Source organism: Gastrolobium bilobum, unplaced genomic scaffold, assembly GCF_033153095.1.
Source record: "Gastrolobium bilobum isolate Gb01-03AN ecotype WA unplaced genomic scaffold, APGP_CSIRO_Gbil_v1 utg2836, whole genome shotgun sequence".
NCBI classification, from domain to species: Eukaryota; Viridiplantae; Streptophyta; class Magnoliopsida; order Fabales; family Fabaceae; genus Gastrolobium; species Gastrolobium bilobum.
The window spans coordinates 170,057-185,216 of record NW_026897502.1 but is presented as its reverse complement, the minus strand read 5'-3'; the positions used below and the strand labels follow the sequence as shown (position 1 = coordinate 185,216).

Here is a 15,160-nt window from a genome sequence, read left to right as displayed (position 1 = left end):
TCAACACCAATTATTATATAATTGGATTTATGTAATACTTTCATATTTCTTCTTTTCAGGATGACTTCATGTCCACTTTATGTCATATTAATTGCCTTTTACCATTGAAATAGACACCCCTTGTCCTTAGACATAATGGTCCTTTAGATAAATTCCAAATGCCATTTATTTGGATGCCATTAACATCCCTAATTATGCTCACAAAGATAGCAAAAAGTAATCATTTTCATCTTGTGTTCTTTCACTTTAGTTGTCAAAAGTCAGAGAGTTGAAAGGACACATAAACGGAGATTTTTTCAAGGGGATAATATGAGCCAGAGAATTTACAAGAGAGATCACAACCTAAGCCGCCTTTTAACTATACAATTGGCCACTTTTACAAAAGTTGCAGCCTATTCTAATATTCTATTACATTTAATATGTGTATTCCACGTAATTCTCTCTCCCCACATTCTTTTTCGGTTGTTCCAAGTGACCATCCACCATCCAAAAACTGTTGAAATCATCCTGACTTAAATAAAATTAATAAACCAAAGATGATCTACACTTTGAAACTATGGTCCTCACTTTCTTTTGATTCCACGTGGATTTCACCATTCTTTTGACTAAGAGAACCATCTCCTTCAGCATCAAAACTAGCATGAACGCTGTAGAAGACATAGAAAAGTACTGCAACAGCCGAAAAGAATCCAAATCGAACATAGGATGGCCCATCAAGTGATCCCAGCAAAAACACATTTAGAAAGATTGATATGGAGGGTATCCAAGGCATGAGAGGGACACCCCAAAATTCTGGCTTCCGAGCTTGAGGGACCATGCAATGGAAAAGTTGTAATATTGCAACAGCAATCACACCACAAGCACTGAGCATCCCTGCCTTGGCCCTTCCTACGGGTACAAATTTCCAAATAAGGGTGAACATGATGGAGGTAAAGGAAAATGAGCAGAGGAAGGACAATGTAGGCCATGGATTGGTTGTCCCCATAGCCACATATCGTCTATAGATCACCGCATTTGCCACCATATAAAAGACAAATAGGGTGCCAATGGACACCAGATCGAGCAGGACATTGAGGTCAGTGAAAAGGGCAATTGCCGCTGTGAAGATCCCTGAAAAGGAGATTGTGTATGCGGGTATGAGAAAAAATGTGACCCCATTGAAAAGGGCAATGCACAATCATATTTTCATGCTACCACTCAAAATAGCCTCGGGAGAGGAAAAAGAGTTCAGATAGAAGAATATTAGAAGTCAAAATGCACCACAAAGCATATAACATAAAAATCGTGGAAATCCAGCATTGAAGCAAACTTTAATCAGAAACCTAAAGTGCTAAGGTCATGATCAGTCAATGATTCCAATGAAGAGGAATATATTAAATTAAATCATATCGAATGATGGGGTCAAACCAATAAAAACCACTAATATCTTCAATGCGAAATACTAATATTCTTTCTGATGAGTTGAAAAAGAAAACAGAGGGTGTCATATTCACAAGCCTACTTTACATCAGTGAGTGATTCAAATCTTTCGATCCTAAGCCATACAGCAATACGCTTAGCACAGTTGTCATAGTCCTAGTCAAGATACTATTCACCGAAGACGTGATTTTAAGCAACTACATGTAAAGGACGGGTAAGGCACATACCATACCCGGGGAAAGGGAAAGGGGGGGACCATACTACAATACAAAATGTAAGAAAACACGTCATAGGCACAGCTCCTTGAAAACATGTGACACCCATATGGAATAACCTTTTCGATCAAGCACTGTTTTGGTGTACGTTACTCAGTTTAATCTTTCTTCCACTCCCATCCCTTTTTTAAGAAGTGTTATTTTGCACAATGCCAATCAAACCCTTCTTCTGCATATAGCATTGAGTTTAATTGAATCTGCTTACCTAAAACCATTATAAAAAAGCAATAGAAACTCCTATCCAGAAAACCTACATGACAAGTTATCTCTTTTATTATATATATTTACAAATTTTGACAGAGTTCATTAATGTTACCAAAAAGAAATAAAAACAAATTGAAGAAAGAATCCATTTCCAGAAGACTCTGAAATCTTGAATTATATCCTCCATTCAGTGAGATAAAATAAACCAACCAACCACCAAATGACAGTGCATAATAATAAAGATAAGCCTCAATCACCTTCCTTATCAAGGTGGCAACGTGTCCAGAGACACTGCACTCATTCACATTAATCTTATCACACCCCCAACAACTCGGTGGATCACTAATCAGCAAAAAAGACTAAATTGTAATCACACAACCAAACCCGACAACAACTATTCACGCAGGATTGGCAAGAAAAGAAAACCCACAAAGAGGGGAGAGATTGAAAAAACAATCAAAGAAAGGAATATAAATAAATAAATAAATAACAACATAATCATGAGAGATAGATGAAAAGGGATACAAACGGACGATGATGATAAATGATAATTAGTGATGAATCCTACCAAGAAATGCGGAAGCATTGACAGGGGTGGAGGTTTTGGGATGAACCTTAGCAAACCAAGCGGGGACCACATTAGAGCGTCCGATGACACACATGTAACGAGCCTGACCCAACATTGCCACCAACAACGACGTCAATATCCCAAAACTGGCCCCCACCCCTATCACTCGAGACACCCATCCCCAACCGTCTGATTTTCCACTGAATGCCGCCGAAAACGGCGCTTCTGGATCGATCTGCGTGCATTGCAGCAGTTCAGTAAGTTCATCACAAATCAAATCTTATTATCATCTATCCGTACAAGTAATTAATTAAACAACTTTCCAACAATTAAAATTAAAAATAAATAAATTCACACAATTACAATTACAATTACAATTACCATATCATAAGGGAGAAGCTTCGACATGGACGCTGCCATCAGACAATAGAGAACGGTAACAATGAAAACCGATCCAGACACACCGACCGGAATATCCTTCACTGGATCCTTCACTTCTTCCGCCATAGTCGAAACGGCATCGTACCCAATGTAACTAAGATAAACCATTGCTGCACCGTTGAACACGCCCGAAGCCCCAAATGGAAAGAATCCAGATGGATTTTCCGGGTTACCCGGTTCGGTGAAATTTTTCCAATTCCCTCTCCAAAAACCTATCATTATCACAAATGCTATGAACAATATATGTAGCGCCGTTAATATCATATTCACCACCGAACTCTCCCTCGTGCTAAAAAAAAAAAAAAAAAAACACGTCATCATCAAATCAAAGGTAATGAAGAAGCTCCATTGTGAAGAGAAAACTACCAACCTGTAGCAGATAACTATTGTGATGAGTAAAACTACTGCGACGGCAACTATGTCTATCTGGTTGAAGCCGTTCGGAAGAAAAGACACCGTCAGCCTCCATTTCGCGGAGGAGATGCCGATTGTGGTGCCGAAATACGCCGTGAAGCTTCTGGCGACAGCCGCATTGGACATCACATAGTCCATCACGAGATTTGCACCCGTCAGAAATGCCGCGAACTCACCTGTGAATCAAAGTGACGTCAGCAACTTCTGAAATGAAACAGAGATTGAAAAATAAGCAAAAAAAAATGGTGAACAAACGAACCGAAGGTGACGCGAAGGTAGCTGAAGGCGCCGCCGGCGACCGGCATGTCGACGGCGAACTCAGTGTAGCAAAAGGCGGAGAGGAGTGCGCAGAAGCCGGCAATGGCGTACGATATTATAACGGCGGGGCCTGCATTTAGGCGGCTGGCGCGGCCGGTGGTGACGAAGACGCCGGCGCCGACCATTCCGCCGATTCCGAAGCCGACAAGGTCAAACCAGCGGAGGGTCTTGCGCATGCTTGAACCGGACCGGGCTCGAACCCGGCTCATCTCGTCGTAAGAGGTGGAGACGGAAACGGCTCGGCGAGCGAACCGGCTGGGAGTGTGAGAGAGAGCTTGCAGGTAGGCGCGTAGGCTTGAAAATGATGAGCCGTGGCTCGCCATTGCGCCGCTGCTAAGTTTAGAAATAAAAATAAAAAATAAAAAAAGTGTATGAGTCTTTCTGTCTGTGTGTCTCAGAGAGTTGTGTGCGTTATGGATGGGTTTGGATGAGAGCTTTTATAAGCTCTGCTCCCCAATACTGTTGAATACATATATCACTGAACTAATCGAGTGAGTATAAATGACAAAGGATAATAATGCTTTGCCTATATCCCATAAATAAATAAATATTATTATTATTACATCAATTTGTAATATATATATATATAGAGAAGATATTTTGACTACCAAAAGTTTTCACTACCACCTTACTACCTATCTAATCACCATTGGATTAACATTTTCTCTCTCTTCAAAAACTTTTTAACATTCTCTCTCTTTGATCCAATGGTGATTTGATAGGTAGTAAGGTGGTAGTGGACACTTTTGGTAGTCAAAATATCTCCTCATATATATTTATATATATATATATATATATATAAGATTTAATGCATGAAATGGATACCATGCTGAGGATAACCGAAAAGAATTTGATGCGTGAGTGTGGTTATTATGTTGATTTCCCAATCGGCAAATGTTAAATGACTTTATTATTTAATTAATTACTTTCTTTTGTGGTTTAGCTGTAAGTAAAAGGATTGTTAGGTTATGCACCTCTTCCACTCACTGGATTGTCGTTTTATGTTTCTTTCGGCTTTCTTTCTTTCTCTGTTTTTTTTTTTCCTTCCCAAGATTGTTAGGTTTCGTATATTATTAATATTTTCGGACGGTAAAGTTGGTCTGAGTTGACCTTCTTATGTTGGGGCTAAACGATTTTTATAATAATATTACTTTTAATGATTTTTTTTGTTTAAATTCAAATTCGAGACAAGAATGCAAGAAACGAACTCTCTTTTACAATTTCAACAAACATCTATTGTAATATAACTTAATTAACTCCTGTTGAGAAATTATTTTATTCTAATTAAGCTTAATTTGAAATTATCTAAACGTTTTGATTTCTTTTTCTAGGTCTACATTTTTGTTGAATTATGTGTTTATATATTTATTTCTTGAGAAAAGTATTTCTCCGGTCACCGAAAATAAAGTTATTTTCGGTGAGCTCAAAACAACGTTTAATTCTTTTGTATATCTATTGTAAATGACTGAAGAAATCATTTACCCTTATTTCTTTTGTATTTTTTTCCTTCGTGAAATTTGGCTACTCTATAAGTTCTAAATGTTTTAATTATTATATTTTTAAAAAAATCTTAATATATACATGAAGCTCGGGATATATGAAATTAGGTGATGGATCACTCTACAAAAGAGAGAGGAAAGAGTTGTTACAAAAGTAACCCATATAGGGTAAAGGAAAAGATGAAGTTATTTACAGCTGAAAATAAGAAAAGAAGAGAAAGGAGAAAGGGATGACGCATGAAATCCAAAGTGGTTGAAAAAAAAAAGATTATGAAGTAAAGAGAAGTGATCATAAAAGGAAGAAAGGTGTAGGAACACGACAATGGAGTATTATATGCAACGCTACGAAACGGATGGTGAGTAAAAGAGGACCTTGGATGAAGGGTCCGTAGAAGACCACCTGTGTTAATGCTTTCGCTTGAAATTGAAATTTAAAGTTGAAAGTTGAAACACCATGGCAGAGATTCAGGCCAACTCTTAATGGTGCCAAACTCTTCCTATGTACGCACATAGTTTTGACCATTACATTAACATTTTAAAATTCAAGAACGGTGAGTTTTTTCACAAAAGAATCTACCCCCTCTTTTTTATTGAGTTTTTATCTTTTAACATGTTTAATTCTACGTTAAGTATTTTAAATAAAAGATTCTTCGACATCTTTGTCATCGATTATATTACTTTATAAAAAAGTATGCATATTATTTTATACTATTAAGACCATTGTTCGTGAAACTAAAAGATATAAGTATTTGAAAATTGGGAATCTCGATAAACAGGTCTTAAAAAAAAAGGGGGAACAGGCAGAGGTAAAAGTTTGTTAATTGATATTTAATCAGGAAGTGGGGCATTCGACAAAAAAAAAAAAAAAAAAGTGAGATAAGAACCTTTTTAGAGAGGAGTGAGAGTGAAGATAAGGACGGTTTTGGAGTGATCGATCAGCGTCGGAGATTTTGTTCGAGGTTCAGTTGGAGGGGAGTGGATAATAAGAGAGTCCACGTATATTCATATTTTTTTTTAAAGTAGGTGAAAAAGTTTATATTGAGAGGAGACACATCAATCTCAATAAAACTTTATAATCAAATTAGATGTCAGCGGGTCCGTCATAAGTACGAGGGGAACTATTATTAATAGATCAAGTTACATTAATCAGAGATTTGTATTTGTCATTTAACATTTAACATGACACAACAAATTTTTTTACACACACAATATTTTGTGGGGTCTACACTTTTTGAAAAAAAAGAAATTACGGCACGCAAAACGAATCTCTATAACATTACACAATCACTTTTCTTACAACCTAACTCTTATAAAACCCTATCAATTATAGCAGTGAATTCCATATCATATTTCAATTTAAAACATTAAGATATTAAATTTATGAGTCCATTCATTTATATACACTTTACTTAGTCTATTATAAACAATGTGAAATATCCCAACAATGTGAAATCCAACTTTTGTAAGCTCATCTTCTGTCCTAGTATCCAGACCCAAAATATTCAATCCGCCTCCGGTCAATCACCAGGCTAGCTCAAGCCCAATCCGACCATGATAACACTATCAAACGGGTTCAGAAAAAGTCTGTGGTGGGAGACCACCATCAATGGATCAAGCTAGACCACAATATCAAGAGGGTCGTGTGATAATGGTATCAAAGTTGAGCTAGCCAGGTGATTAGTTGTTAGGATATTCAAGTGTGGTGGATATATGGGTCCTCCAACTTATATGGACTTCACTTAGTTCATTATCAACCAATGTGAGGGGACTATATAACACTTGAATATCCTAGCAACCAAATACCTAGCTAGCTCGAGCTCAACCCGATTATGATACCACTGTCAGGCAAGTCCAAGGAGAAGACAGTGGTGGTGACCACTACCAATGAGCTAAGGTTAACCAACCATATTAAGTGGATCCAACATCATGTCACAACCCAAAACCTTAAGGCTTTGGGTTCGTAGGTCTATCCACTTATGTCCACTTCACTTAGCTCATTACCAACCAACGTGGGACTCATCACACTTGAATATTCCAACAATTTACCCCTCAAGTGTGAAACCCAACATTATATGCTCCCCTTCATCCTAGTATCCCAGGGCCAAAGTACTCAACCCGCCTCTAGCTAATCATCAGATTAGCCCGAGCCCAACCCAGCTCTGATACCTCAGTCAGGCGGGTCCAGGTGGAGCCTGTGGCGAGGGACCACCACAAATGAGCTAAGTTAGACAAACCACATAAAGTGAGTCCACCACCATGTCACAACCCAAAATCTTAAGGCATTGGATTCATGTGTCCTCCCACTTATATGGACTTCACTTAGTTCATTACCAACCAATACGGGATTTATCACAGTTAAAATTTTAACAATTTCCCCCTCAAGTGTAAAACCCAAATTGGTATGTTCTCCCTTAACCGAGTACCCTAGGGCTAAAGTACTCAACTCGCCTCTAGCCAATTACCAAGTTAGCTCGAGCCTAACCTAGCTCTGATACCACTATCAAGAAAGTCCAGGAGGAGCCCGTGGTAGGGGATAACTACCAATGGGCTAAGGCCATACCACACCAAGTGGGTCCGACACCATGTCACAACCCAAAATCTTAAGGCATTGGGTTCATGGGTCCTCCCACTTATATACACTTCACTTAGTCCCCTTACCAACCAATGTGAGACTCATCACACTTGAATATTTCAACAATCTCCCCCTCAAGTATGAAACGCAACATTGGTATGCTCCCCCCTTAATCGACTACCCAGGCCTAAAGTACTCAACTTGCCTCTAGTCAATCACCAGGCTAGCCCCAAGCCCAACCCGATTTTGACATCATTGTCAGGTGGGCCCAATTTTAAGTGAAGCCCATCCAAGCTCTCTCTCTCGTTAAAAGCTCCTTCCTCCATATCCTTGAAAGCCTTGAGCATTTCCCCAATGGTTTCTGCAAACTCAAAAGCTTCCTCAAGCTTTGATTTTTCCTTTATTTTATGCTTCCTTGAGGTGGTTTTAGAGGGGTTTTCGATGAGGGTCTCCATGAATCAAAATGGGGTGAAGGAAAATTTGTTGGGTCTCGTGAGAATTTTGTTGCAACAATTAAGAGGTGCATAGGGTCTAGAAAGAAGAGGAGCCAAAGAACTTGTTTTGCGACGAGCAAAAAGAGATATTCATTTTCCACAATCTTATTATATTATATTTTTTCTTACACTTTAATTTCCAATTTATCGATGCTTCTTCTTTCATATTTTGGCTCACTCGATGGTTGGGAACGAGGAACAATAGCTTTAACAAGGTTATTTTAGATAAGAAAATTTTTCTAGGGAATCCAAGAATACCAACCACCCGGTGGTATTCATTCTTGGGGATCCTCTTCACAATTTTAAATCCTGATAATTTGATTTTCCAAAACTTTTTTCATAATCCTTATGTTAAAAGTGGCTAAATAGTATTCCCAATATCAGTTTTTCGAGAATCTAAAATTTATCTCTTTATCAAACGTTTCCTTATAGTTCAAGTTTAAATAATTTATTAAAAACTCTCAATTATTACTTTTTTATAAAATATTAAAAAATATATAATTTATGAATTTCTGACCATTGAATTATGAAATGCACCAACTGCTGTTTTCTAATTTCTACAAATGCGGGTGATTGCCAACTTTTCTCTGTTAAATATAACACCGTATTACACTCGTGGGCGAGTGACACTACTTATAAGTTATAATCTTTAGTATGTGTATTGTAATTGCATATTTTTAGAGGTGGTAATATGGGTTGAACTCGACGGGTCAACTCGCCAAAATGGGGTGGGTTGGGTTATATTTTTCAACCCATCAACCCACCTCAACCTGTCCCGCTTAGTTGTGGGTCAAAACGGGTTGGTGGTGGGTCAGGGTGGGTTGGCCTGCGGGTCAGTTTTTTTTTTTTACTAATAGGTAGTATTTTATTTGTTACTAAGATTTTGTGATATGAAACTTTTTTTTTATCTTAGTAGTCCCTTAGAAAAAATAAAAAAGAAAAACTTTATTTATTACAAAGATTATCCATATATTGAGGCAAACATAAATTCCTAAAAAATATTTGACTGAATCTTAATATACATTTAGGTTTGAGATTGAAAAAAACTAAAGGAATTGTGAAATGAAAATAAGAAATATTATAAAATCAATAAAATATAATTTGTTTTTAATTTTTAATTTTTATTTTATTTTTTATGCGGGTTGACCTGCCAACCCACCACAAAACAGGATGGATTGAGATTTTCAACCCATATTATATATGAGGCGTGACATACCAACCCATTTTTGACAGGTTAGCGGCATGGCGAAGCTGGGCAGAACAGGCCGATCCGTTTTATCACCTTTACATATTTTGTGTATTAGCGTACTCCTTTTTCTCTGTCTCGCTCACACACAAAGATGTCATTCATATATTAGTGCGCCTTATAAGTTCTTAAATGATTGAAATAGGTAAAGACAAATATTGACAATAATTAATGACCTAAATAACTAGGCTGGCCTTATCGGGCTTGAGCCCAATGAATAAATCCAAGAGGCATGTACATTAATTACATACAGTTGTCTATTAATAGAGCATAGTAAACAGAAGGATCGAGAATACCTGACAATAATAAAAATGGAACCCATGAAACTAAAGTCAATGAATTACTTGAGAAGAAAAAAGGTGAGTGTATCCAAAAAAGAAAAAGAAAAAAGGTGAGTGTCTTCTCCTCGTTGGGTTCAAGTATCAGTATACAATGGAGTCATTTCATTTATCGAGTCAGGGCCATCAAAAATTTAGGTGAAACATAACACTAAATTTTATTTAGAAATTTAGCCATAATTATTTAGCTATATTAAAAGGAAAAAGATCTGTTTATAAATTTTTTTGAATTTTTTTTACAAATTATACTATGTTCACATAGTGTGATTTATAAACAAAAAAGTTTGTAAATATAACGTTTTCCGTATTAAAATTATGGTTAATTTTCGAATTTTTATCCGGGTCAAGGCTTATTATGCCCTTGAGAAACAGTTACAAGCACTGTTGTTAGCACTAAGAAACAGTTAATTGAATTTTTTTTTTTTTATGTTTAATAAATAATGTAGGAACTAGGAATAGTGGCTTCTAGAATTGCATTCGCTGTACATGCAGGTATAGTTCATTGACACTTTGGCAGAGTGTGCTGGTGTCGTGTGTCAGCCCGATGGAAAGGTCAATGTCTTGAGTGTGTTTCTTGAACATATTGTTAAGTACGAGCAAAACACAGTATATATAATAGATAATTAGATATAGGGAAAAACTACTCTTATGTTGCATAAGAGTAGTTTTATCTCCTACACAAAACACAGTATATATAATAGATAATTAGATATAATAAAAAAAGTAGACCATCATATAATTAAAAAGGAGAATTGAACAAGGGCATGATCTCTTCATTACTCATTAGATTCTTCAACCAGTCTTTTTTATCCGCAATACTCTATGTCTCTATCATTTTCGAACTCGGATCAGAACAGTGCAAATAAAAAAAAAAAACTTGGGTCTTTAGCTTTTGAAATTGAAGGGCATGAGAATTTGACCTTTGGTGGAAGGGTAAAGACATCAGAAACTATGCAGAGACAGCGAGGAGATTAAGACTAGAAACTAGAGATGCTGTAGTAATCATATAGAATTGCTAATATTTTACAACATTTATTTGACAAACAATTGTGTCGTGTCTTTTTTTCATTTATAAGAGTGAATATCATGGATAATTAGTATTACTAGGCTGGGTGGTTTATCAATAAATAAGGGGATTGAAGCTTTTATATGAATATTCAACCCATGGTAAAATTGTATTTCTAGACATGCTACGTGTGCTATTTTTATTGATCAAGAGAAAGCGATGAAAAATGCAATTGAGATTGATCTTCAAAATTCTCGTATTTGATAGTGCTTGTAAAACTTCATGCAAAAAGTTCCCAGAAAAGTTGATAATATGGTCTCTGTATGAGTTAATCAAACTTTCTATATGATGATGTGTATGGTTGTTTTTACTAAAGTCAGTCATTTTAGCATTGAATGCCAATTTCCATAAAACTTAAACTAATGTAATAATTCAAAGAGTTTGGGATGATAATGCTTACCGCGAAATTACAGAAAGGCTTTAACTACAACATATTTTGTTGTTGAAAACATAAAGTTCTAAGAGACGTGCATGTAATATAAATTTCAATGTCCACTTCAAATAATTAGCTTTTGAAATGCAATGCGCATGTGATACAAATACAATACATTTACAGTATAGTTGTTATGAGTTCGTTGTCATCTCAATATAATCTTTAGCTTTCTTGCCATTTTGATACCCAATTTGATGTTCCGAACTTCAAATTATAGGAGCATTAAACATGACAATGAAGTAGGGGCAAAATTGATGAGCGAGGAATTCTTTTTCGGTCCTCTAGCTAGGAGCGTTGAACAGCTATAGTTCAGCTACATTACACGAAATTGCAGCAAATACAGGTTAGCAATGAATGTATATTAAATTATATAGCAATGTAGGCCAATTTATTGTAAACTCTAGATGTTGACTTTGCTGCTTCAATTGAATAAAAGTTTAAAACTTTTATGGCATACTAGAAATGTACTTTTCGGGTAAGATATATGATAATGCAGCCAGAAAACGTAACACATGTAAGTATTTCTGCTGCAAAACTCTTTCCGTGTTGATAATTTGTATGTTTTCGTTGCTAATATACTTTGTGGCTCAATGCATTAACTCAAAGCAAATAGAGGGTGGGAAAAAAAATTTCATTTACTTCCATGTTATAGCATTCTGGGCATGATAAGTAACCATTGCAGTCTATGCCATCATATTTTTCAGATGCAAATTCTCCGTAGATTCCAAATTTTCACTTTTTGCATGTAAAAGAATAAATAAACTGCAATATACAAGATAAATAAATAAATTAACTGTGTCCAGAAAATTGAAAAGGCAGCACAACTGCACAAGTAATTATAGTACCGACCATGTGAAATATTTCCCACGCAATTTGGATAGTAAATGTAAATGCTAAGATTTTTCTAGCACTTAGTGGATGGAGTGAATAAGATAGGAAATATGATCTCATTAGTTACTAGAAGCTCTTAAATTCTATAAATGAATCCAAGTTTTTTTTATCCTAAGCCTATAAATGAGCCGTTATTAACATTTTGTGCAAGGAGTGAAGAAGCAGGAACAAGAGAAAAAGAAAAGTGAGAAATAGTATATTGAGTAAGTGTGTTCCTGAGAGTAATATTGTGCCGGGAATGTTAATGATAAAAAGAGAAAAGTTTATTTTTCGTCAAGTACTCAATCTCTTTACTCAACAAACATGACATCCCTTTCCCTCATTTCATCGGTAACTGCTCAGAGACAAAAAAGCTGACATTCTCATTGAATTGAACACATTCATAAGAGTTATGAAGTTATAAACGTGTACGTCATAACAAATTGTCATGCAGCCGAAAGCCATTGAATTCACATGAATTATGCAAATACAAACACTGCAAATCTGGGTCTCTCTGGCTCTATATGAAATTTCTGATGTCAAACCGAAAAATCATAATACCGTTTTTGATGGATGGCTATGATTCTATTACAGAGATGCAGTTCCACAAAAAGAACACGGATTTTAAAAGGAAACTTGCCGTCAGACCAGAAAAGTATTTCTAAATGCAGCATGTCATGTGAACATGAGGTGTGTTCTTTTTTCGTACTAGGATATCTCATAAGCATTATTTTTCAAATTAATTATTCAATTTTAATTTTTGTTCTCCGGAATTCTGTTTAACCACCACACTCATATATTTTATTTTTCTAAAATAATGGCGCTGTGGTTCGAATTCGAACACTAGCTCATCCCTTACACACTTTGTTGATACATGAATTCTGATGATCTTACAGATAATTTAAGAAATGATTTAGGGTGTGTTAGAATAAAAATTTAAAAATAGAACACTTTTATCATGTAATTTTTTACTTTCCAAGGCAGGATATTATTATTTTTTATTCGAGAACTTTAATTATCTCTTTAGGGCAAGACAAGTCCGTGGAATACTCTCACAAACTAAGAGAAAAAATGAATCTACGTAAGTATAGAATTAATCTCGAATCAAGTGATGTGACAATTATCTAGTTTTAACATCAAAGATCTCTCTAAGATTTGAAACACCCCTTTGCTCTTTTGCAGTTCATCCGTCTCATAGCTCATATTGTCACTTGAACCAATCATTTGAGTTAAAACGATATATTACTATCATTGTATTTGACTTAGATTTCGGATTTAAGAAAATATAGTTTTAACCAAAAAAAAAAGTAACATGACAAAGTTTTGTTCAATTTAAAACTTTTCAAAAATTAAACCAAACTTACTATTAGGCTAGCCCTTGTCTGTTTTTTCAGACAAAGTTGAGTTGGTTTAATTTTTCTAGCCAATAAAAAAATGACCCTGCTGTAAAATACTTATAAATGAAAATGGGCTTGTTTTTGGACCACCAACCTTTTCAAGCAGATTTGGGCTGAAGTTTTTATTGTCAAAATTAAAAGAACTGCTCCAACCATTGGATCCTGCCTATTTTAGTAGAGAATATAAAGCCTAAACTCCACTTTCTTTGGGTCTGGCTTTTTGTCCCTTGAAGAGAAAGATAGCGGCTCACTGCTGAAGACCTGTGATTCCGAAGTTAAGGTGAATGATGCAGAAGAAACTGCGGGCATTCCGGGATTGTGAAAGGTCAAAGAGAAAGAGGCTGCTGATTATGTTGCTATAACAAGAAAGGGATATAAATTTTTATTTATTTATTAATTTATTTTTTGTTTCTTTCTTAGTATATACGCATGAACTCAATACTATTCTTTGCTAGTAGGATGATAATTTAGGTCGACACAAACCGTCTCGAACCAACACAAATTCGATACAAATACAAATACATATAACATGAACGTGACATAAATTTAAAATTGGATTAAAACCTTCAACACAAACACAATTCTCTTATTCAGTGTGATATTTAATGTTATCGTTGTGATCTATGTATGTCGTGACGACCCAGTGGAAGCATAGGCCTTATCAAAGTTGGGTAAATAAACTCATAAGAATAACAAGCATCGAATATGATAAAGTACTCTATTTATATACATGCCAGAATGTATGCCAATAAGGCAGCACATATCCTAGCTAAATTTGTTTGCGTTGAGTATGATAATATAGTATGGCTGGAAGATGCCCCCACTGCTGTAGCACACAATATTTGCCATGGAAATGTATTCTCTCACATAATATAAGATTATGTGGGACGGTTTCAGTCTTTGGTAAATAAATCAAAGGTTATTTTTGTTGAGAAATATAGTATCACATTGGTTGTATGGGCAACTAATGTGAGGCTTATAAGGCCTTGGACACTCCCACCATTTGAGCTAGCTTTTGGGATGGTGTATCTCAAAGTTCTTAACATGGTATCAGAGACTTCGAAAATCTCACTGCCTCCCACTTTCTTTATAGTGGAATTTCTACATGTAGGTGGGCTTGTATGTTGTCCACCCTTCAAGCCCAGTGGACTCTCGTGTGAGGGGGCGTGTTGAGAAATATAGTCCCATACAACCAATGTGAGGTTTATAAGGCCTTGGACACTCCCACCTTACGAGCTAGCTTATGGAGTGGTGTATCCCAAGGTTCTTAACATGGTATCAGAGCGTTCGAAATCTCACCGCCTCCCACTTTCTTTGTAGTGGAATTTCCACATGTAGGTGGGCTTGTTATGTTGTCCACCCTTCAAGCCCAGTGGGCTCTCGTGTGAGGGGGCATGTTGAGAAATATAGTCCCACATTAATTGTATGGACAACTAATGTGAGGTTTATAAGGCCTTAGACACTCACACCTTACGAGCTAGCTTATGGAGTGGTGTATCCTAAGGTTCTTAACATGGTATCAGAGCGTTCGAGAAATCTCACCGCCTCCCACTTTCTTTGTAGTGGAATTTCCACATGTAGGTGGGCTTGTTATGTTGTCCACCCT

General features: G+C 36.1%; 1 protein-coding gene across 2 annotated transcripts; it reads right to left on the bottom strand.

The window, feature by feature from the left end:
• Positions 1-281: 281 nt before the first annotated feature.
• Positions 282-4,079, bottom strand: LOC133307465 (cationic amino acid transporter 7, chloroplastic-like). 2 transcript variants are annotated; one of them, XM_061507975.1, is made up of 5 exons: positions 3,581-4,079; positions 3,278-3,497; positions 2,848-3,196; positions 2,467-2,701; positions 282-1,110 (listed from the first exon to the last, which is right to left on the bottom strand). In XM_061507975.1, the coding sequence occupies exons 1-5, from the start codon at positions 3,960-3,962 to the stop codon at positions 542-544; spliced, it is 1,755 nt and encodes a 584-aa protein (XP_061363959.1). In that variant the 5' UTR covers positions 3,963-4,079; the 3' UTR covers positions 282-541. The 2 variants fall into 2 exon arrangements, with proteins under 2 accessions (XP_061363959.1, XP_061363958.1); XM_061507974.1 differs by having other exon boundaries at positions 2,848-3,497.
• Positions 4,080-15,160: the final 11,081 nt, after the last annotated feature.

Bases quoted from the DNA above. Each gene is read 5' to 3' on its own strand.
- LOC133307465 (XM_061507974.1), bottom strand. From the start codon at position 3,962: ATGGCGAGCCACGGCTCATCATTTTCAAGCCTACGCGCCTACCTGCAA. The intron at 3,498-3,580 runs GTTCGTTTGTTC...TTTGATTCACAG, and splicing joins CTACCTTCGCGTCACCTTCG to GTGAGTTCGCGGCATTTCTG. The intron at 1,111-2,466 runs GTAGGATTCATC...TCTCCTTTTCAG, and splicing joins CAATGCTTCCGCATTTCTTG to GGATCTTCACAGCGGCAATT.